The sequence below is a fragment of the Anarhichas minor genome, unplaced genomic scaffold (genome assembly GCF_050575085.1).
Source record: "Anarhichas minor isolate MPS153535 unplaced genomic scaffold, ASM5057508v1 ptg000012l, whole genome shotgun sequence".
NCBI lineage: Eukaryota > Metazoa > Chordata > Actinopteri > Perciformes > Anarhichadidae > Anarhichas > Anarhichas minor.
Genome location: NW_027466458.1, coordinates 3,623,699 through 3,647,924, shown reverse-complemented (window position 1 = coordinate 3,647,924; position 24,226 = coordinate 3,623,699). Strand labels below are relative to the sequence as shown.

The 24,226-nt window shown below is 40.9% G+C and overlaps 2 protein-coding genes across 4 annotated transcripts in view; one reads left to right on the top strand and one right to left on the bottom strand.

The window, feature by feature from the left end:
• Nucleotides 1–1,562: 1,562 nt before the first annotated feature.
• cygb2 (cytoglobin 2) lies at nucleotides 1,563–12,358 on the bottom strand. The gene is made up of 3 exons (XM_076090744.1): nucleotides 12,165–12,358; nucleotides 4,184–4,415; nucleotides 1,563–1,727 (listed from the first exon to the last, which is right to left on the bottom strand). Exons 1-3 carry the CDS (start codon nucleotides 12,356–12,358, stop codon nucleotides 1,563–1,565), a joined length of 591 nt encoding a protein of 196 aa, XP_075946859.1.
• A 10,084-nt stretch (nucleotides 12,359–22,442) lies between these two features.
• Nucleotides 22,443–24,226, top strand: part of myh10 (myosin, heavy chain 10, non-muscle) — a 41,828-nt gene continuing 40,044 nt past the window's right edge. For 2 of the 3 annotated variants that reach the window (XM_076090300.1, XM_076090299.1), the window contains exon 1: nucleotides 22,452–22,796. In XM_076090300.1, coding sequence (XP_075946415.1) covers nucleotides 22,452–22,796 — 345 coding nt within the window. Of the gene's footprint in view, nucleotides 22,797–24,226 lie in introns of all 3 variants that reach the window. The other variant, XM_076090301.1, reaches the window with a different exon arrangement.

Here is a 24,226-nt window from a genome sequence, read left to right as displayed (position 1 = left end):
TGTCAATGAGTTGTAAACGAAGGCAGAAGAGTATGCACACTTGCCCACTGTACACTTATAGAAACAACAGCTCGGTAAAGTTAAACAAGACATTAAGAGCACGCAATGCATCAATAGAGAGAGAAAGGGGCACAGGTCCCTTAAACATGAGGATATAATGTAGTAGGACACAAAGAGAATCTATTAACAGTCAGCAGCTCCATGGTCCCATAGCTGGGGATCCAACAGCTAACGGCCCCCATCTCAGAGCCTGAAAATCACTTCTTGTCTAAAACACTTCTGAATCCCTTTCTCAAAATATCATGAGGTGTATTCATATGTGTGGCTTTGCCTGAAGATGCCGCAGGTTTCCACAGAGAGTAACTCTAAAGTAATAATCTGTCTGCCATCCCCGGGCGTTCACTAAAACCCAACCCTGAACAGCGTTAGCTCAGCGTGACGGTAGCCAGTCTGTAACGACACACAGCAGACCTGTCAAGCTTTGTATTTCTCCACATGCTGAAGCGGTCTGTAGCGAGAGCAATGTACAGGATGGTATTCACGAGTTTGGAGGGTGATGTTTCTTTTTTTCAAACAAAAACACAACACCAAAAGTTTAAAGAGTGCAGTAGATTTAATAGAGTGTTAAACTGAAAATGCTAGCATGTCTGGCTAACTAGCTTATTACATATAACCTACCTCAGCGCTTTTTCATTTCCCTTGGAAAACTGTACTATAATACAGTATTTTTCTTCACATTTTTTTAATGATCATATTGTACCATAATGATAGAACTACTGTATATAGCTATGCCACAATAACAATGCTCCTCCGTTGTTTCCATGTGTTGTACATGTTTCATGGTGAGGATGTGATGTTTTGCTTTAGCCTTTTAGCATGATATGATGTAGCTGTTATGTAGCCTGGTTGACCAATGAGTTGGTTGAAAATAGCATTATCATAAATTACTTAGCTAACATTAATTAGCAAGCTAGCAACAGTTGATAAAAACAGTTGTTATTACAGGCGTTGAGCTGGAAATGGGAAGCCTACCTCTGTCTGAAATCAAGGAGCCATTGTTTCAAAATTGACCCAAGAATTGTGAGTGGTGAATTTGACACCATTACGTTTGTAAACTGTATATGGGACTAATTTTGGAAAGTCAGACAGGCCTAGCAATGGTAAGTAAATGGACCGGGCTTAGTGAAGGGTCAATTAATGATGTGTGTTGTATTTTGGCTGCAACAGTCGTTTGTTTTGAAATGAAGAAGAACCGGATAGTTAGCATTAGCAGTGATAGCCTCCATGGCTAATAACACAGACCAAAGTACCACTTACACTGGCTAAAACTTCAATAGAAGAAAAGTAAAATGTCGTCTGGCTACATTGTTTGGCGTCCAAGTGATCTCAGGGAAGTGTGATGTAGAAACACCACAGCAATGAAGGCGTAGCACCCAAAATGTCACCAAAATTAAGTACAGAGTAGCACGGATTACCACGTTAATCTCATCCATGTTTGTGAAACCATCCTCACAGAACTGCTTTCAATTGAAACTCCTTTACCCCCTCTTCTTCCAAACTCTTCACACCGCTGAGCTGGAGACCTGGAGCCAGCCCACGTCTGTGTAGGCCCCTGTCACATGCCAGTACACCGCCCCCATCAGTTTGGTCCACACCATCTGCACCTCTGTCGGGAAGAACTCTGGGAAATCTTCAGCCAACACCTCCAGAATCACACCACTCAGAATCTGGGAGGAAAGAGGGTGAGAAATAATCTTGATTAACATGGGGGTAAAAGAGAAAGAGATCTATCAAGATAATGGCAGGTGGAAGGAAGAGAGAGTAATGTAAAGTGAGAGCGGAGCGGCGGAAATAACGAATCCAATTCGCTCTCACAGAAAAGTGGGCGAGGCGAGAATTGAAAATGATAACAGGAAAGCATGAGAGCTGTGGGTGGACGGGGAATACAAAGGGAAAGAACATGACAAAGTAGAGAGAAAGTACAACACAGGTGGGGTGTGAAAATGTAGGAAAGAAAAGCAAGAATAAAGAGGGAAATTTGGATTTAAATGTAGTAGATGAGCAGTAGTGGGGCAGAAATGGGGACACGTAGAACCCCTCTCTATTCTCACTTTGTGGCAATTAAACTGTTACTAACTGAAAAAGAATAAATAGCAGTTTGGGGTGGTGTCTTAATGTCCCCCTATACAACCACCTGTTAGAGAGATGAGACTAAACTAAACCATCTTCATGGCAACTGAGCAACGACATGCAGGAAGGAAGGCCATGGGATGTGGTTGAAAGCTGCGGAACGACGGTGCCTTTAAGTAGGACTTTGCACTGAGATTTGTTTTGTTGAGAAGCTAATGCAGTATTTATGCTCGTCATATGATGATTAACGATGCAGCCACATTCATTATTTCCATTATTTATTTACCAGTTGATATTTTTTGATTAATTGTTCTGTCTCTAAAATCCAGAAGATATTCAATTTCAAAATGATACAAAATATAAAAAGTTCAAACATTTGAGAAGCTTCAATAAGCAAAAAAAATTGGCATATTGTGTTATAAACCACTTAAAATGATTAATTCATCAGAATAAAATATTCTTGATCATTTGTGATGTGTTGTTTCACACAACAAGTTCACCACCAGCATGATCGCCACAAGACCTAAGTGGTTCACCCGTGTACATATGAGGTTAACAGGACAGGGAATACACAGAGGGACAATTACATTCAATGATTTATTCATAAAGTGATCAATTACATCTTAAAACACATTCCAAAGGCAATCGGAAGCCGGTGGAGGGATGCTTAAATGGCGGTAATGTGTCCTCTTCACAGCTGCATTGATGAACCAACTGCAGTCGGCATTCAAAAGACTGGAAGGGAGGAAGCATATGCTTCCCCTCTTGAATAAGACAAAGAGGGAATATGGTTTAAATTAAACACTGGATTTTAAACATTTTTGATGACACTTATTCTATTTCTTACTTCTCCTGCCTTCACGGGTAATCAGCACTGTTAACCCTTGTGATAAAATAACTTTTACATTAGTTAACTTTGATATTCAGAGCATTAATATCGCAGCAAACAACTATTTTCTATATAAAGATATAGTGGAGTAATGTGTACCTGAGCAGAGAATGAAGTCACTCTTCCTGTGTGTGCGTTGTTACCAGAACTTCTCCTTGCTTTGTTGACATAGCCTCAGGTGAACAGTCAGTTATAGTTGAGAAATTGTGAACTGCTTTCCTACTGTTTGTATACCTCTCTATATCACTACAGGCTGCTACATTGTTCTTTGTAGTTCTTCTAAGAATTAGCATAACATCAAATACATGATCGCCTCTAACATTTGTGTTACAGCTGTAACAGAGCACACTTCTGACCACACCCAGTATCATTGATAAGGTGCAACAGACCTAACACCCACAACCAGAAAAGGCAGCCAAACACTGCTTTTCACTCTAGTATTACTGTAAATTAATGGGGATGAGATTAATAACTGAATCATTTCTTCTGTGAACATCTGTGATCAAGAAAACCTGAGGAAGCTGGGGGTGTTGTCGTCCCTATTAACTTCAGTATGCACTCTTTCTGTCATGTCTGAGTAATTCATCTCTTAACTCGGTATAAAACAAAAAAACAAAAACAAAAGACAGCTTCCTAACAATTTGATGTATTTTTGCACACAGTTGCAAACGGGAAATAAAAAAACAGAGCAACGGACCAAAACAGTAACATGATTTTTTTTGGCCGTAGTCTATTTAAATAGGCGGGAGAATACCCTGTGGTACTACAATGGTAATGAGAACATTTCTATAGGGTGCTAATGGGTTGCTTTGATAATTCCAGGGGCTGCTGAAGCAAGAAAACACTTCTACTGTTGCCACTATTAACCAGACAATTATCTTTCAGGACATTTATTTTGTTGCATCGCCAATCAAGTGGCCCAAACTATAAAGCAAGTTCTCCTAGCAGAGAAACAATACCCCTGTTGCAATGTACCTTGCGGAATTGTCGAAGGCGATTCTTGGAAATATAGAAAATCCTCGATCGAAGTAAAGCAGAATGTGGTAGTCTGACACTAAAGAGGTCAAGTTGTACACTTCATCGTAAGATAACTCCTGAACATCACAGATTATTAATGTACAACGGTCTAATAGTATCAGACAGTGAATTATTCCTTGAAGTCACCTTGAAGTACATGGGTTCCACCTTGTGTTTGATGGCATGGGCCTTTCCCACCAGAGCCAACACTGACGACACCTTCTCTGGGTCATGGAGGTTCTCCACCACAGTATTGATAGCGTTCATCACCCTGCAGGCATGGTGCCGAAGTTGGCTGCTTCGCTCCATCTCCTCTGGATCCTCCATGTCCTCGAATTGGATGAAGTACTGTTTGGCCGATGGAAAGTTGATAAAGAACCTAAGGAGGCAAAGACATTTTATATCAATTTAGACAAAAAGAAACAAAGAAGGAAAATTGCTTTTTTCTTTGCTGGTTTGCAGTGAAGAAAGGCTGGGGAAAATGAGAGGAGAAATTAGAAATGAGCAGAGAGAAAAAGGCTCCTGCTGTGTATAATCTTCTGTTTTTGTATCGTATTTTTGAAAGAACTTTCCAATCTAACTAGATCGACACAATATACAACCCTGAATACCGATTGGAGAGAGAGTGAAGCATCAAGACCACAAGCACATTACACGAACAAGAAAATTGCTTAAAATTGTTGTTACTATTCATTCTGAATTGGCAATAAAGCTATGACATCTATTCAGCTTAACTGGGACAAATCCCATCAGAAGCCCATAATAAAGCCAGGGGAAGTCTATGATAATGAGAACCATGCATGCATCACAACATTTGACCAAAGCATGTGGGGACTCATGCTTGAAAAATAAGAATTTACCCATGAAGCAAATGTCCCGAGGCTGGAAAGTCACTCTCTCTCCAATTTCAAAACATGACTCTCAGTCAGTCTGCAAACGATATCCCCGGGGCCTTTTAATGCACAGATACCATACATTCCAATCAATTTATTGTGATTCCTTCATCAGTTAGTAGTTTTTTGTTTAGTGTGATTTACAAACACACACAAACATACACGCACACACACACTCTTTTTCATGTCTGTAAAGTGTGTAATCCACCTCATCGCTGTGACAGAAAGTGCCTGGCAGAATCCTTTATGGATCAGGTGCTCAAATGTGGCCCTGTTATTGAAGATTGAGTGTAATTGGTTGCAGGTGTGCTCAAGAGTGGTGTTTCATTTTGTCTGCTGCTGTTTATGCCAGTGTTTATGCCAGTGATCAAATCCAGCTTTAATCAGTGAAACATGAACATGAAACAAGATCCAACCTAGTGAGTATGCCGTCCTGACTTTAGTAAAAGTGAATCAAGTGCTTATTTCAGACATGCGACCGACATGGGAAATTTCCAACCTATCTACATAACAAGGTGTGTGTTTGAAAGGGGTTAAATGACATGATGGTTCAGTTTCTTCTTTGTTGTTAACAGTATGTTTGCCATCGTTTCTTCTGCATTCCATCGAATATTAGCATGACTAGATCCATGATCAGACGTTTAGCCCTATGTGGAAAAAGCTTAAATTTTAATGGAGATAGTCTACTTGTGCAGGAGGGGGGGGGGACAGGCTGCAGCAAAACAATGCAGGGTTTCTTTAAACAAGTTGAACTATGTTCAGCTTTTGCTGCTATGCTATGCAACGTCGTCCATCAAGTCCTGACACCCTTTCACAAACCTGGGAGCGGTTGTTTAACAGATGACTTAACGGATCCTTACCAAGCTTCACCTCAGAGCTTTTCAAAATGCTTGAAAGAATTGTGATGTGGGAGAAAATTACACTTATCTCTGATGTGTCTGGATTGTTTTTTGAGGTCTGCCCAGTGTATACAACAAGAGTTATTTTAGGTCCGGATGGAGTAAATTCCATTCTTAAACCACCCTGGTAGATGTAAGAGATAAACAAAGAAAATGTAAATTGTCTTGTGGGATTCTTGTTAGGAGGATTTGTTTTGATTCAGCGGCTTGACAGTTTTCATCACAGAGAGACTGTGAGCTCACAGCAGCTCAGTAAGACGGGAGGTATGCCAAAGCAATACGAAAGTTTCCTCGAGCTTAGCTAAAGGCATATGTGAGAAATGTTCACTGACAACCATACAGAGTATAATTTCTAATAGAGAGCTTTACACATTCACAGACATACAGACAAACACTAACTGAAAAACAGATGGATTGACATGTGAACACACACACACACACACTTCTGCTTTGACCCACTTTAAATCTTGTCAGTGCTCCAGCTGACTAGAATTGCTAGTACAGTTACTTCCCAGTTGGATTTTGGCCCTCGGCAGCCGCGCTACACTACAGTACATCCACATCCCCCAGATCCTATGTCATGCTAGACCTACAAAGGCTCGGCTTGCCTGTATCCCTCCTAGCTTGGCTCCTCCAGCTGTCACGATACGTACACACTCTTTTCCTCGGTGACGGGAATAATACAGACTGTCTAGTAGCTCTTGTTCTGCTCAGACAAAGTTAACTGCGGCACTTTAGGAAAACAGAGTGCTGCTCTGATGTTTTCTTTGAAGAAGAAACAAGTTCTTTTTTTGTGCCTTCTTGTGTTAGAATGATAAATGTTTAATCCCCTGTAGCCAAGGTATGTTTTTACAGTACATTAAAATAATAATATTCAACAGGCACAGGAAAGCTTTTTTTGATCCAAATGTCCCGATCATCCTAGTGAATCCCATAACCAACAGAATTGAAGATTTTAATGGTTTACCAAGATTATAGGAAGTACGTTCACTTAAAAGAAGCCAATTTTAAGGATCACACTGACTCGTTTGTGGTTTGGTTCCTGGACAATCGTGTACGTGATGGTTTACATCCAACACAGTAAGCAGTGGACTCTTTATGTAGTGAGGTGGAAAGTGATGGTGCGGAGGTTGGAGTGATGGATTCATGGATGGGTGTGTAGAACATCAGACTTTCATGCAGGAGACCAGAGACCTAAACATCCAACTTTGAATTTAGCCTGATAAAAAATAAAAAATCTGCTTGGCGGATATCAGCTTATTGCAGATAAATCTGTATCTGTCTATATGTCAGCCTGATAGTGACAAGAAGTTGCAGTGGAGAAACGTTAAACTAGGTTGGAGTTCATTTTGAAAGTGTCATACTGTCATTATTACATAGTTGTCCACCAGAGAGCACTGACAAGTTGATTTTTATACTGTATAATGTTCCAATCATGTATCCTGTTGAAGAATTTAAAAAATGAATATATCTAAGGAAACCCTATCAGTATTTAATTACCTTTTTTATAAACTTCCAAATATCAACACTAGTAATGGCCTAAAAAAAATCCAGTACAAGAGGGACTTTAGTTTGAATTAACTGTAACTACAATCTTTCCTTTAAGTGGTTTTGTTGCCTAACCCTCAGCATACCATCATATGAGGCCATCTCATTATATATTAACACTTGCATAATATCCAAAACCAAAATTCAGCCTTGGCAGGCTTGATTCATATGGAGCCGCTGCAAGTTCTCATTTCATTTTCGAACTTTATTGACAATGCTAATCACCTATGCCTTCCTTACTATTGTGAGTAAACAGTATTAATACGCTGTATGGTAAAATGTCCGCATATAGATATAGCTGTTTGATGCAGTAATAGTTTTGATGTGAAAGCACTCATCACATGCTGAGAACCAATGGGCCAAACATCCTGCAATGACAGGATGAGGGGTGTGCGGTGTATTTTCTTAATGGAGATATGGGGACCAGAGTGACTACCTGATCCTTATTATGGTTCAGAACTGTAACACTGCATGTCTCTAGAGGCATGGTGAGAAACATTTTGTCCCTGTGGGAGAAGAGTGCTGGTGTTCAGTACTTTGCAGAGCTCTGAACACATTCTTGCACCTGTCTCTGCATTTAAATGAAGTCATCAAATCCAAAGCAGCACCATTAATGAGGCTTGTTAATCACTCTTTGATTGGACTGGAACAACCTTGAGCCCCATTGCCGGATCTTCAAGGACGGCTTTTTCACAAGGCAAACTCTGTGACTCCATACTGCCGGCTTAATTATTGACAAATAAAGAAAACGATATAGTCCTGATTTTAGTACACCTACAGTGTTAACTCAAATGTCTCAACAACTATTGGATAGATTGCTACAACATTTTGTACAGACATTCTTGTTCCCCAGACAATAAGTCATTACGACTTCGGTGATCGCCTGACTTTACGTCCTGCGCCATCAGTAGGTAGATATGTTTTGGTTTTGATTGACATATCTTGACTACTGGGTGTTATTGCAATCAAATTTGGTTCAGATATTTATGGTCCCCAGAGGATGACCTTTGATGACTGTGTTTCTAGCGCCACAAGGTCACAATTTAAATTTGTCCAATAATTAGTCAAATGTCTGAATTCATGCTTTGTTAGGTCCGTCCGCAAGACGATAAGCAAACAAACTTTTGAAATGCTTGTTTTCTGAATGGGGTTCTGATCAACCAGTGCTAGGCTTTGCTAACTTTGTAACTGCTCCATGAACACTCAAAATAACGTCATTTAGCCGTAAATACAGCAGCGATGTTATTGTTTATACCATAGACAGTCTATGGTTTCTACACATACATTTCGTTTTGTCCGGTCTCTGTACAAGTATAAGGTACTACCGTAGAGCTCTGGGTATAGCCACAGAAGGCTACTATATTCTTTTCTCCATTTCTGATTCAACAACGAGAGAATCTCAACGTTGATAGGCCTCATAATGCAAATTTGGAATACTTTCATTATAGAATACTTTTATAGAATTTGCACCTTCACAATTTCAGCCCATTTGAGGTACAAGTTCAATTTGGTTGAACTCCTGGCCTATAAACCGGGCTGAAAACCAGAGCAGTATAGCCTTGCATGCCGCATGTGTCAAAGCCCTGTAAGTGTATCACTGACAGATTAACAGATACCACTAAGCCCTTACAGTAAAGCAATTCTTTTTGTGTGTCCACACAGCATGAAATACCTCAAATTCATTAAGTACGATTTGTCTCAGAATTCTGTTTCATCGTGCCACCTAATTCTCTTCTGCTTGGTGAAAATGTGCGTGAATCCTTCCATCAGCACTGTCCCTATAACGGCTCCATTTGAGTCAAAGTAAGCAGGGTTTGATTTTCCTCACAAAGCTGCCATATGCACTGTTCTGCAGACGCCTGGGGTGCTCTCACTCCCGATGCAATTGCATTTGTACGTATTGGTGAGATCAACGGAGGCTATTGTCACTGTCTATTCTCTCCATGCATCCAGGCACATGGATTGACATGAAAATGCTAATCCGAGATCACACGTTGTGCACTGATCTCAACAATATGATCTCAACCGTGCAATACTGTGACCGAGTGTCAGCCTCAGGTTATGCTAGGTAACTGACAAAATGCTTGAAAATGGAGCTGACGAAGCTGTTAACTGTTCCTGGTATTAGTGAATGGTGCTAAGCATGATTAAATCCATAAAGGAAATAGTCATTAGTTGTACTCTAGGTGTGCGTATTCTGTCACTGTCTGGTTTGCACCCTTTTAACACATCTGTTGCTCCTTGGCTACGAGAAGCTCTAAGTTGTCAATATGTATATTCACCAGAGTCAGCTAAAGAAGCTCCTGGATATATAATCTGCTTGGCAGGTTTGTCATAATTGATTTTTGATGGTTATCACAACCAGCTGAGCTTTGACTAAATGTCATCTTTTTATCAAGGGAGGAAAATATGTCAAAAAAGGAAAGGAAAGATAAAACAGTGACAGAAGAGAAGGCAGATAAGATAGTGTGGCATGGAGGGAGACATATAAGTGCCAAAGCTTGTTGCTTTCATCCACAGATAAGAGCGCACCCCCCCTCTCACACACACACACACACATACCTATATATATATATTTATTTATACTAAAGATGCTCCATGCCTCTTCAACTGTCCCTCAAGGATTCTCGTCACCCCCAACCGAAAATCAGTTTGTCTCGCTCACATCAGTCTCCTTGGCTACGACTCACTGTCCATTTTAACAAGCCCTGAAGGGTTTTCTTAGTGTAACACTGAGACAGTTTAGCTGGGGACATTCAAACGAATCCAGTCCGTTTGCTTTGATATATATATAAGTTTAAAAAACAGGAAAAGAAGCAGGAAAAACTCAGTCAAGCCGTGTTGCATCCTGTTGGTCTGCAACGCTTTGCAGTGAAGCTTTGCAGAGAATTACTGCCTGTTGAAGATTAGGCTCTTGGAGAAAAATGTTTGATTTTATTTTTATGAATAAGTTTTGACAACTTAAGAAGACAGTAGTGATGGTTGAGCAAGAGCCATGTGAGTCATACAATAACAAGGTGCTTACAGTACCTCCAAAGATGAAAGTCTATGAGGCATAAACCGTCTTCTATACATGAATTTGACATAAATGTAAATGAACGAGGCACAAATTTAGCATCTCATACATACAGTACTTACTGTCCATTCATGCTGACACATGAATTATTGTCGCTCTTTCTTTTTGTGTTGTGTGTGTGTGTGTGTGCGGGCCTCTGTATGCTTAATTACCATATATATGTTTCCTGTCATTAATAAAAATCTGCCTCGACACATGGCGTAAATTCGAATTTCGTATAAATGTAATATGTATCAGATTATTTTGCAGCCAAAACTCAGGAACAACAACTGGGACAAGTATCATCCTTGAGATGAAGTCTGTGTAAAGTTGAAAATGATTATGTTAAGGTTACAGATGGTTGAGATTAGATCAGAGTTTGGTGTGGTAAATGTGGGGGCAAAAATCTGAGAGGAACTTCATGATGGCCATGATAGTAAGTAAGGACGATGCTTAAGCATAATGCATGTCTTGTAAGGATCATGGATGGATACCATTTTCCAAGATGGCACCTCATTCATGCCAATGAAAGCTACTCATACGCTAAAAAATGTTTTTCAGGTTTCGTCAGGCAGCCAGGTTTTTGGGCGAACAGAGTATGCGCATTAGAGTCCTACTTTGGCCCGAGCCAGCTGGCTTCCTGCTGGAATGACACAAAAATAATATAATTCCAAACTGTATAAAAATTGTATGCGTTTTGTATTGACTGTGTATGGGAAAAGTCACATGACCTGCAGTTCTGACTGTGGCCACTACGGTAAAAACGCCACACAGCCTAGCACCGTTCAACAGGGGCTTAGAGGGGATTTGCAGAAAATAGACCCGTGTATGAAGGTATACTCTGTGATCTTATAGTCTTGACAACCCACACAACCCTTTAACTTTTGCTTTAACCTATGCCAGATTTCAGCAGATTCCCTTTACACATTTTTATGTCATATGATTAAATGCCTCCCCTTTGGTTTACATTTATTCATAAGGTCGTAAAAATGTATAAATGTTGATGTTGGCCGAGAATTTGTAGATTCTATTCAATTTCCTTTTTTAGTCTGGAGATTTTTCCCCCAGTTCCTATTACTACTGTTATACATACTCTTCATGCACTTTACAGATGTGCCTGTCTTTTCACCACATTTGTGATCTCTGTATTCCTCGAATACTATCCAGTAAAAACATAAAGGGAGGTTGTTGAGAATGACCTTAAACACTACAAGGTTAATTGTCATTTACATCAGCAGAGATGTCAAGCTGTTATCATAACGAATCAAGTGAGCCTTTAATGTTACAGCAGATTAAAAAAGGCAAGCAAAAGAAAGGTCCTGAAATGTTTCTCAGTTTTTATAAATACTTTCCAGGATCATTTTTTGTGACTTTGTTCTCACTGTCATTATGTGTTTGATGCAAATGCAAACAGAGAATAAAGGAATGCAAACAACAAAAGACAAATTAGGAGAGAGATCCCATTACTTTACTTTCCGGCCACTAAGGATGCACTATATGGCGAATTAATCACAGAGAATGTATAGAAGCTTTAAGGATCCACTGTGAGAATTAAACATCCACATCCAAAGAGAGCAACAGATAGAAAAACACACACAGCCTTACACTTAAGCATCTTAAACTGTAAAGAATGTATGCACTGCTCGAAAGTTTACACACGCACACACACTGTGATAAATGTCTTTCACAGTGACAATACAATTATTAGCTTTTGTTTCTTGACGAAAACTCACCTTATGAGCACAGACACCCCCACGTCCTCGCAGTTCTTGTAGACGTGCCCCCACGTGTCCTGGATGATCTCCCTTTCGGCGTCGGACAGCGGCTCGGCACGCTCCGGACGATCGTCGCGCTCCACCTCTCCACTCCGCACCCCCAGCAGCTGCGGAGGTGGCGAGGGCGGCGGCGGTGACTCCCTGCGAGACATCCTCCTGCGGCGCAGCAGCCCGGAGGCTCCCAGCAGCGCCCGGGGGAGGTAGGGAGCAAGGGAGGGGGGGAGGGAGATGGAGAGCTGAGACCCCACGGCGGGAGCTGGGAGAGGAGATTTGGGATGAGAAGAGGAGCGGAGAGGCGGAATAAGAAGAGGAGGAGGGGGAGAAGGAGAAGAGGCAGTGCTCACAGCCGAACAAATAAAAGGGAAGATGAAGCTCCGAATCCCCCCACTGCCACCCTCCAAACTCTCCCTCGCTTGTCCTCCCTCCAATTGAAAACTTATTTCCCTCACTGGTTTGCTCTCTCTCTCTCCCTCTCTCTTTGTTTCTCCTCACTCTTTCAACTTCTCCTCTCCCCACCTCTCTCTCTTTCTCCCCCTCTTCCCCAGTGAGGGAGATGCTTGTCAGTGATGCTGCTGCTGTTCTCCCGTCACTACTCTCCCTCTCTCTGATTCTCTGGCTCTGGTGGAGGAGATGAGGCGTTCGGAGGCTGTGGTGTGTGTGTTGTGAGGACCTGATGGAATGACAGAGGGGTGGGGAGGAAAACAGAGAGAGAGAGGGAGAGAGAGGGGGAGAGAGAGGGGTGGAGAAACCTAGAGATAAAGAGGGAGACAGACAGAGAGAGAGAGAGAGCTCTGTCAACACCACTCCAACACACACATTGTCTCTTTGCACATCCAGTGAATAATAATTTATGTCTATTTCACTGTATGTTTTAGACAATTAGCAACATCACAATAGATGATTGAGATACATTCCCTCTCCATATGTCCAAAATATATTTATAAAATCTGATGTAAAATTCGTCTTTTTGCAGATGATACTGTTTGTTGTGTTACTGGTCAGACGCTTGGTCTGCCCCGGTTATCTGCATGCACGCAACAAGTTGTGCATAATAATATTTATTATAAACAACTGACTGATGTTCTGTACATTTTATGTAGTTCAATCTTGTGTGGAAATAGTATGTAGCACTGCAGCATAGTGGCTTTAAGGCATTGTCGGTCAGCATCATTACAACAACCGACCACTAGACTGGCCGCAGTAAGCCACGCACGAAGCACGAAGCACGAAGCACGAAGCAGTACTAACAATTACAAACTTTTTTTATGTTTTATGAATGCAAACTCATTGCAGGATCATTTCTGGTGTACATTTGAAGCTCCATGCCTGTTACAAACCATACCACGGTAACAATAAAAATATCGTTGGCACTGTCCATGGTGCTGAAGATTTTCCTTTAGTCATTCAAATAGAAGTTCAAACAACATTTTTTTAGATATAGTGAATCATCCGATTAATGCTTATTCTGTCCAATTAGTCACTCATAAAGTACGACTCCTCTAAAGCTACTCTAATCATTATTATTATGATTATTATTATTATTAGTAATAGTAGTAGTATTAGTATTGATAATGGATTAAATGTCCATACCCGATATGTCCATACCCGTACACTTGGATAGCTATCCGATCTCAAAAAAAGACAAAGTGTAAATGCATCCAAGAAGCATTCAAGACATACTTTAATCTGAACCCCCTGCAGAGGTTGGCAACTATGTCTGTCTGCCATTTGGTGCTGAAAAATGCTATAATGCTCTGTAAAGGTGAGGGGAACTGCAGAGTCAGGGGACTTTTCTCTGTTGGTTTGTCATCACAAGCGACCCCCCTTTTAAATCACACATTGTAATTTGATCCATTGTTATGGAAATATTGATTACAGCCCCTTAGCTTTATTAGGTGATGTCAATGGTGTATGTGTTCTGCCACCTCAAAGTGGCCAAAAATCAATTAATGCTGGTTTAATGCACAGCAAGATGCCATTATTAACCTTGAATTAGTTCCGTATGAGAAAATGCAATAAAATCGATGACATTCTCTAAATCCAGAGAAATAGATAATAAAAATATGCATTTGTCTGTATGCTCAAAAGAGTCACAGAACCTTTATATCTTGGCATCTGGCTTGATAAGAAATTTGAATTTAAATATCATGTAGAAAACCTTGTTGGTAAACCGTGACTGTAACCGTGATGCTTGGCCTATTGAACAGGAACAGAAGCAGCTTCCATCTGACCTGTAAAAATAAGATTTTTGCACCAGTTTTCCTCTCAGTTCTGGATTATTTCAAATATCGACATGCTGCTGCCTCCCCTCTGAGGTTCCTGGATTTCTGCCTTCAGGTTCATTACTGGTGATAATAACGCTCACAGCTGCATTGATATGATAAAGTTGGTCGCCCCCCGTCTGAGAGATGTAATAACCACTGGTTCTGGTGGTTTGGAAAATTGCCATCATGCTCTGGCGCTCCATATTTCACACACTCCAGTGACTGGTTTAATGCTTCAGGAGCCCTGAATCAGAACTGGAGACCAGACTGCCTGCCTTTGCTGCTCAGGCAGCATGTCTCATGGAATGAAATAAAAATCAGTCCACACATACCTCTGTAACTTTAAGGTAGAGAGCGAGTGCTCTCTACCTGCCTGTGATCGTTTTCACTGAGCCTGCTCCTTGTTTCTCTTCAGTTTTCTGTTTCACTTATCAACTCTGTCTGTTTTGTTTTGGTTATATTATACTGGAAGCAGCTTTGTTGACGTAAAAGCGCATTAAAGCTCAGCCAACCTACCCTCTATACAAAAAGGTTAAATTAATTAATAAAATAGACTATTTCAGGCTTTATGACCCTGCCACATAATGAGCTAAAACAAAAACACTGCAAGATGAGCAGCTCAGATCATTACCTGCTGCCAAAAGGCAGTACAGACGGATACAAAAATAACCTGTGGACATACAATAAACTGTCTTTAATGACACGTACAATATTTAAAACTGGAGGGACATCTTAGGAATACCTGAGATACATAATCTTTTTTGAAAGACTTTTAATGAATCATTCTTTTCTAATATAACTTCTTCATATTGCAATTTTCCTCGCTTTCTTTTTCTCAATCCACTATTTTCCCCTCAAACGCCTTGGCAGCATAAATCTATTCACACGCCATGCCAAAAAAAGCACATTTTAAATTGGGGGGCAAAAAGGAAATTATAGCTACTTGTGCTGAAGAGGTGCAGCTGCAATAGCCAGAGGGCACACGCTCAGAAATAAAGAGATGTGTGTGAGAAGATTCCGCTTCCACACAAACTCTCTGGACTTTGTAGCAGACAGTTTACCAGATGAAGAGGAAGCTGAGGACAACCGGAAAAGGATCACAAGGTCATAACTGCCAATGCATAATCAAAATATTTCATTGTTTTGTAATCATTTAATGCTTTATTTAGAACCAAATTGTGTCTTTAAAGGATCTTATTCTCAAACTGTAATTTTGAAACCGAGGCTGTACCCAGTATTTTAGAAATACTGAGGTCAGGAGTCCAATAAATCCCCCAAACACCATCTGTGACCTCTAAAGGCAAGTCTCTAAATCTTAACATTGTGCTGCTTTTTCATACTTTGTTTATTTAATTAACTGTTTGAGAAACACTGAAATCAACCCATAAAAAAACATGTGTTGTGTTATGTAAAACTGCATCGGAAGCTAAAATGCCCAGACTCCTTGGAAAGAACTGTGGACATGACCTCAGTGTCTTCAATGACTCTGCTAGAGTCTATTGAGTCCTAAAAGGAATTAAAACATCTGAAAATGGGTTCAGACTATTTCATCTTTTCCCGATAGAAATTTCCTTTCTTTGAGAATGAAAACTTACCAGGAGAAGAAGGGAAAAGGTTATGCTAAAACCAAGAGCACTGATTTGTTTTGGAAATGGGTGAAATTGTTTCACCTCGCTGAAGAAAATATGAATTTTTAGAGCTTGATGATAGACAAAATGACTTATTAAGATGGAGATTTTTGCAGTGAGCAAGCTCAAAGACGGCGCATCAATCTCCTGCAGTAAAACTGTGCCCAAGGAGGTCAAACATTCATCTCTATCCAATCTGGCATTTGGCTTTGGTATTGAAAACGCCACATTTGACATTCCTTATCTGTGCTTGCAAAAAAAAAAAAGATGGAGATGTTTGATAAACTGCTGTCCAGACAAAAGCAGAAGGATGGTGGAGGACGATGCTGATGACAGGTCTATTATGACACAAAGGCGACAGGAGAAGCCAACAATTGAGAGATGGAGCTGTCACAGCATTTTTGCAAAATGCACCACACCAAAGGGTGTCACTCTGTCACTCGTCAAGACAAGACGAAATAACTTACTCAGACATCTCGCATCTGTCTTTCAAGCTATGGCAGTGCTCAGTATTTGACATCGAATTAGGAAAGAAATGTACTCAGTCTACTATTTTGTGATACTGTAAGTGAACATGGAGGAAGAGTTCGTGAGGAAAAATGTACAGAAATCAGGTGCCTCTGACAAAAATCTGTTTGACTCTCGTGAATTTAAAAACTGAATGAATTATAGTTTTACTGTTTTACATACAGCGTTTCTGTCATACAGTACATGCATGTGCGAATATGTGATTAACAAATGGCAAAGACAGCTGTCCTGTTACCTCCCCTGGAACTCTGTCAAGCTGGAGGTCTGCAAAGCTTTACCTTTACTGCTGCTGCCCTCTGCCGTCTGCTGCACCTCAAATAACATCCGGCAGTCTTGTGTTGATAAATAATTTCAGTAAATTTAAGGTGAAATAATGGCTGCTTTAAAAGAAATGGTTGGAGGCTCATACTAAGCTGTGCAAGTTGTCTCTTTGTAATAATGTAATCTTTGATTTATTTTAATGCACAGACCACTTTCAAAAAGGAAGGAATTTCAAAATAACATTTACATTTTTATCTATTGAATATGTATTCTAAAAGAAATAATTATAGGCTAGTTAAGGAAGTTCAGATCCACAGGGAGCCGCACAATTTAACTGATTTTAAGTGATTTCACTTGAGGACGTTTATCTGGGGCTAAAGTACAATGCCTTAAAAATAACAATCCTGGAAAGACTTTGACTTAAATCATGTCCAACACCAAACTCCTGCGGGACATTTTATCAACATCCCAAAATTATATATACACTTTGGGGGATTTTATCAAGTCATAGTGTCCAAAAATTGTATATACATTTTGTAATCTACAGCAATCCTGTTGGAGGGTCCTTACCGTGACAACTACTTCACTTCTGGCCTCTGGCTCCATCTTGTGGCCAGATAGAGTGAGTGCAATTTTGAAAGAAGAACCACATTAGTCTTTTGTCATATCACCTGAAAAAGTGTGGTCACATTCAATTGTTTATTGTGGCGCTACAATTGCATTCAATATAATTTTCATTTATTTATTTATTATTTGTCAATCTAAAATTTCAATTGAAACTTTACAATTTGTTGTTAAATCAAGCACTGATTATTTTAGGCATTCCACAACTACAAGGAGAAATCCATTACACGGGGAAAATAAACTGTGCTTTGAGTAAGAGACCAACTTTCTACAAATTAGCAGATCTTTTTTACCTGTTGAGTAGAGAAAACACAAGTGTGATTAATAACATCAATGATGGCTGCATTCTGTTGCGGTGTCCCAGTTTCAGAGCGTTGTATCTCTGCACCATTGCTGGAAGGCTGATCTGAGACAGAACGACTTGTTCAGGCTGATGTGCAGTAATAAAGCAGATGTAGTCCAGCTGAATGCAAGTCCAGTAACTCAAGTTTAATATGCACAAATATATAGTAGAGAATGCAATAAACGTTGATTGAATTAGATTTTATGGAAAGCAGAGTCAGTAATATAATTTCACATTTAGGTTTTCTGGAAATGATTTGAATTTTAGTGTCAGAGAAACATGTATTCCTCTCAGTAACACTCATGTTTAGTTGAGCTTATTCAGACATCTACAGACTACAGACTAGTGTTATTTTGTAGCTCTTCATTATCAATCTATTTTACATGAAGGCAGGTCAGCATTAGTCATGTCTGTCTTTATACAACAGAGGGCACTATTGAGACACACTACAAATGTGATGCCAGTCTGAGAAGCAAAGCAAACCAAACTGGAAAGATATAATTAACTTCACTGTGTTTGCAGATATACAGTATATGCTAGATTCCCGGCTGGTGACAAAGGCTGACTGAGCTTTTGCAGTCCAAGCCTCCAGACCTTGGATCACTCTTTCCATTTCTTTTAAGTTCTGTCTTCAACATTTCTTTTTTTTGTAATAAAACTTTTGTAAAATACCTTGTGTGGTTATTGTGGTTTACCTTTCCATACATTGCATTCTTCTCTTCATTGATTTCAGCTGTATCCTCCTGTATCTGACGATCTCGTGGTGTGCTGTAATGATCTCATATTCTTATTGATTGTATTGTCATTTGTTTAAATAGTTTTTTTTTTTTTTTAATCAGAGTAGTGGAGGGAACAGAAACGGAAAAGGACCCTACAACAATAAGATATGATGTGTATTGTCAATCATTCTAGGATTCATTTTATTTATTTCATCAAGTGTCTGTGTGAATTTGACAAATACAAACATTTTAGCTCTGTTCAAAAGTTGACCGTAATAGCAGTGACGTACAACCATGTAGAGCCGCAGCAGCATCCACCAGCCTGCAGGTGTTGATATCTTGGGCGGCAGTTGTCAACTATCAAAGTTTTGGGATGGAAATTAATTTTGGACCAATCGTGGTTAGGCATCAGACTCCGAGAGCCAATCACGTTCCAGATGTATTTGTGGGCGTGTCCCAAAAAAGAGTGCGGCGGTGCAGCGCAACCTCCCCGCCCGGCCGGCGAGAGTTCGGTTGAGAGGGTGCTGGATGGTGGGGGAGTACCACTGATGCGAGAGCGGACGAAAGGTCTATTTTAGCACGCATTGGAGGACGAATACATCCATCTACTGGATACTGCACCTGGACAGGGTTCCTTCATCTCAGGTGTGTGGTAACTTCAGCAGAAGAAGAGGCCAGGGCCGTGTGTTGTAGTGAGGATCCATGTGGCTAACAACACTTAACATTAGCTAGCAGATTATTGTGCCGTGACTTTTCAATGATGGAGGACCAACGGTTGTGCTAATGTTAGCCGGCGCCGCAGAGCCAACGTGCACATATTTTTTTGCATCAGTCTGGTAAAGTCTTAAATGAACATTTGTGATGCAGGTATCCGTTTCTAGAAGCGTGCTCTTCACGAGCTCCCGTGGATCGGTGTGGTCATTGTCCGCTCGCTTTATCCCCACCCAGACACACGTCTCTGAGACACCCACACCCATGATGGGATCATCCCTTAAACTCTTGATTCGCATAGACACGAGAGCGTCTGGGATTATTTTGTTCACCTTCTATTCGCGCACAGACATTACAGCACCAGTGTAGACCTCCGGGTGGTGTTTGCTGGTCAACCGGAGCTGTCTATTCCTTGCAGGCATCATGTCGAGCGGGTGGGATACGAGGCACAGCACGCCAACTTTGAGCTAACGTTAGCACGCTAAACCTAGCCGATGCAGCAGGTCTGGCCCAGCCCGCTGCATGTCAGCCCCCTAACGAGCTGTGTGCTCACAGCTAATTGCAAATTGCCGACCCTCCTCTGCTGCAATATCCCACCGAGGGTGTGGTGCGCTCTCCATATCTCTGCGGTGTAACGTTAGAGCTGAATGAGGGATGAAAGCAGTTGTTTTTTTGTGACACGGCCGCCAGCAGCCGCACTGATCCTCCGTCCCTTGACCTGACCCAGATTCGTGTCTAATCAGCGCCTGATTTAAGCATGGGGACGTGATTGTTGGTTAAATGTCTCCGAGCATTCATCAGCTGATGTCTCAGATTAATAAGGAGCAAGCTGGAGTGGTGCTTCCAGTCATGGCCCACATTCACACTTGTCAGTGTATCAGCTGTTGGGGGCATCAAGTGCCTGGTTTTACTTAGTTACTCTCCTCTGTCTTTTGTTTCCTGCTCAGTTTATGGAGGTATAATGCTTTTATTATTGATGGTGTAATTGTATATTCTATTGGATGATGTAGTAAGCATAAAACCACTCTCCAGTCTTTTTCTACTATATGTAGGACTATAACAAATTGTTTTCATTACAGATTCATTTTCTGAGTATTTTATTGATTACTCCTGTGGTCTTTGTCAGAAAGTTGTAACAAATATAATCCCCTCACTGTCCCCTTAAACCCAAGACAATATGTTCAAACATTTTAAACTATTAATCTGTTTTCTCGATTAGTTCTTTGCCCTGGGAAATGTCAGAAAACCTTGAATATACATAGACCACTCACATGTATGCCCTGTTTTTATTGCACAACAGAGTCCGTTTCACCCTTAGATGGTGATGTTACTGTACATGTGGGTTGGTTGTGCACAGGGATGGAGGCGTAAAGGCTTGAGCACACAAGTCTGTGTGGGCCCAACAAGTGGTTTACATTTCTCTCATTTGGAAAGCAAAACACACCTTGGCTTTCTGAAAACAGTCTCAGAACAGGTGCTCCCTCTCATGCTCATGCTTCATAAGAGATGGTGGTTCAGTAGGCTCTGCTGTAAATGCTGATTGAGACACTAGTTTTGGTGTATTTGCTTTTTCTTCACACAATACATACACTTACTTTACCTGCACACAGGAACTCAGCGGGGATCTAATCTTTTCAGATGACCCACATTTGTCTACTAGTCGTACTTTAAAACAAGGTGAGCCATCACAAGTCCCTGCTGAGTTATGAGGCGAGCAGCAACCACCGTGGGTGACTGGGATGAGCTGTGACGCATGACAATGATCGGACATGTCCTGAAATATACTTATTAAACCTGGCAAACAAATGGCATTAGCTATTGGGAGGCTAACTTCTTGTTGTCTGAAATATTCTTGTAATTTAAGATAAAAACCCGAGTTTTCTTGGAGCCTGCAGCTATTAGAGAAGCTGCATCATCCTTAAAGCACTTCACCATCAGCTTCAACATTCAGATGTCTTACCCGATATGGACAAGATGTTAGTCATGGTGCCACCACTGCTGCATCATTATACACAGAGAAATGCATGATTACAGCATAGCAGGCTATGAACTTGCACTTACGCTAAATTTATGGCGGGATCACATTGGACGCGGAAGCACCGCATTATGTCAATTGTTGAGCAGAAGCCTGGCTGTTGACACCAGAAGCACATTTCTCTGGACAACAAGCAATTCTGCTCCTCTGCTGTTTTGTATAGATTTAATCTCTCTAGGTGTGTGTGTGTGTGTGTGTGTGTGTGTGTGTGTGTGTGTGTGTGTGTGTGTGTGTGTGTGTGTGTTTTCGTCGTACTCGCTCTCTGTTTGGACACAACTGTCAAATTATGTGAACTAAATATGTAATTTAAAAACCCCAATGACAAACAGCAGTGAACATTAGGCTGTTTCTAATAAATACAGTGGATTTCATCATTTATCTTTTTTGTTTTTTTTTAGATTAATCTGATGATTATTTTTTGGATTAGTTGATTCATTTGCTACTTTATTTGAAGACATTTTTTAAATTAGTTATTGATGTAACAATTCATTTACCCAAAATAAATATCTAAAAATTGTCTGATTAATATTTCAACATTCTATTCAATCATCTTCTCTTACAAGCAAACAAATTTACTTTTTGTAATTTAAATCATGGATTTATTTAATCAGTGAAGATGATCAAATGTTTTTTTAGTTGCAGCTCTGACCTGGCACGGTCACCTCTTGTGAACCTCGCTTTACACTGTAAAGCGAGGTTTATGCTTATCATAGTGAATTTAGAGGAAGGCGTGCACGTCAGAAAATGACATCATCAAGGCTTGCGTTTTGAGCACGAAGACTCCGAAAGGGGTTGCGGCGCTTGGTCGCGCACCTCCGAGTTTTTGTAACCAGGAGCTTGCTGTGTGCACGCTCTGAGCTGTCACAAATAGTTCACTGATAAAATCACTATTAACGCCGTCATCAACAGGAGGTGTCGTGCCTGATTTATACTCCAGTAGCTGTGCACCTCTAGCGCACGTCAGGCGTACATAGTACAGTGGTGGTCTCATCTGTACAACATATAGGTGAACAGCATGACAGAAGGCTGCATGGATTTTAAATGTAGCATATTTCTGTTGTTCAGACAAACATTATACTTTCTTTCCTCCCTACAGGTGGCGTAGTGTGTTCTGCTTCTGGTTCCAGCAGAAATGTCCCAGCGGAGCGGGCAGGAGGACCCGGAGCGGTACCTCTTTGTGGACCGCGCCGTGGTCTACAACCCGGCGGCGCAGGCCGACTGGACGGCCAAGAGGCTAGTATGGATCCCATCAGAACGCAATGGCTTCGAGGCTGCCAGCGTTCGCGAGGAGCGCGGAGATGAGGTGGTGGTGGAGCTGGCAGAGAACGGGAAGAAGGCGGTGGTCAACAAGGATGACATCCAGAAGATGAACCCGCCAAAGTTCAGCAAAGTAGAGGACATGGCCGAACTCACCTGCCTGAACGAAGCCTCCGTGCTTCACAACCTCAAAGACCGCTACTACTCCGGCCTCATCTATGTGAGTATTTGTCATTCACTCATAACAACTACCTGTAACAACTCGTAATCAACTTCTTCCACATCGAAGAAACTAAATCAGGGTCTGAAAAAAAGATTCTTGATCAGTAAACAGTTCCATCCAACTGTCTATTAGCCTCTCTACAAATACCAACCACCTATCTGCATATCTTAGCCATAGCATTTTATACTTGAGTCTCTGAATTCAAGAGGCCAAGAAACACATTTCCTTCAATGACCAAGCCATCATGTCCGACATAAGCTGCCGATTTCCCCTGTGATTATGGCCCACTTAGTGCCATGCATTCCTGGAATAGCCCAGACACGGAGCTTGTGGGCCACCTGAGACCCGGGGAGGAGGCGGGCGCTGAGAGGTTCACACTCAGAGGCCCGGTCACAAAGACAGGCTGGGGGTGAATACTTCCTTTTAATATCCTTTGGGCTATTCACAGGCACCCCCTGTCACTAATATCACTAAATGGTTATTAATGATTGTCTAGGCGGTTTTAAACAGCCGCTGAACCAGCAAATATTCATATAACAAGCTGGAAACAGTGAATGTGGCATTTTGGCTTAATTTCTTATCAACATTCTTGCAGATTTTATGATTGACTATTCATTTTAGTCCGAGATGAGTTACATCAAGATCTACTCAGTCTACTACAGCTGGCATGACATGACATGTGAGCAATGATTAGTTATTTAATATGTATGTAAAGAGCTTCACAATGCACAATTGTGATAATGAGAATGGTACCCTCAACTATGACAGAATTACAAACAAGATGTGATACTCTCCTTTGATGTTTTAGATATTTGTTTCTGGTATTCTGCTGTGTTGTAGCGAGGCCTAAATCTACCATTTTACCACTTTATAATGAATGTAGTGGAGCGGTAGATGTTGTGACCAGGCCAGCTGTAGTACTGTGAGCTCTGCGATGTGCTCCCTGTCTACTGATGGCTCCTTGCCAAGAGGCTGCTTGGTCCGTTTGTATCTTCTGACAGCAGAAGTTGTGTGCCGCCATATTAGAACAATGATGAACTTACCTGTACCACGACTAAACAATCATTTTCTAAGGATAGTTAGTAACATAAATCATACTTAATCTCTTTGTATGTGTTGACAAATGTTAATTATTGGTTCCAGATGTGCTGGAACAAAATTCTCCCTTCTTCTTACACAAGCTGCAGCAGTGTAGTCATCAGGTTGTTATTTATACAATAAATAAAAAATCTGTATAACATCTTTGTATTTTCAGAGCACTTTTAAGGGAGAAGAAGGTGACCCCAGCCCCATCTCTTAGCTCAGGGAGGCCTGTGCTGTGTCACACTGTGACCAACCCGCCTTAACAGAGTTCTTTGTGTTCACAGATAAGCAACAGCTGTCTGCTCAAATAACCAAATTTTTCTTCCAGAACACTGATACTTAAT

Excerpts from the sequence above, each read along its gene's own strand:
- cygb2 (XM_076090744.1), bottom strand. The coding sequence starts at position 12,358 with ATGTCTCGCAGGGAGTCACCGCCGCCGCCCTCGCCACCTCCGCAGCTG. Across the intron at positions 4,416-12,164 it reads GGGGTGTCTGTGCTCATAAG|GTTCTTTATCAACTTTCCAT; the intron begins GTGAGTTTTCGT and ends TTGCCTCCTTAG. Across the intron at positions 1,728-4,183 it reads TGGAACCCATGTACTTCAAG|ATTCTGAGTGGTGTGATTCT; the intron begins GTGACTTCAAGG and ends CTTTCCTCCCAG.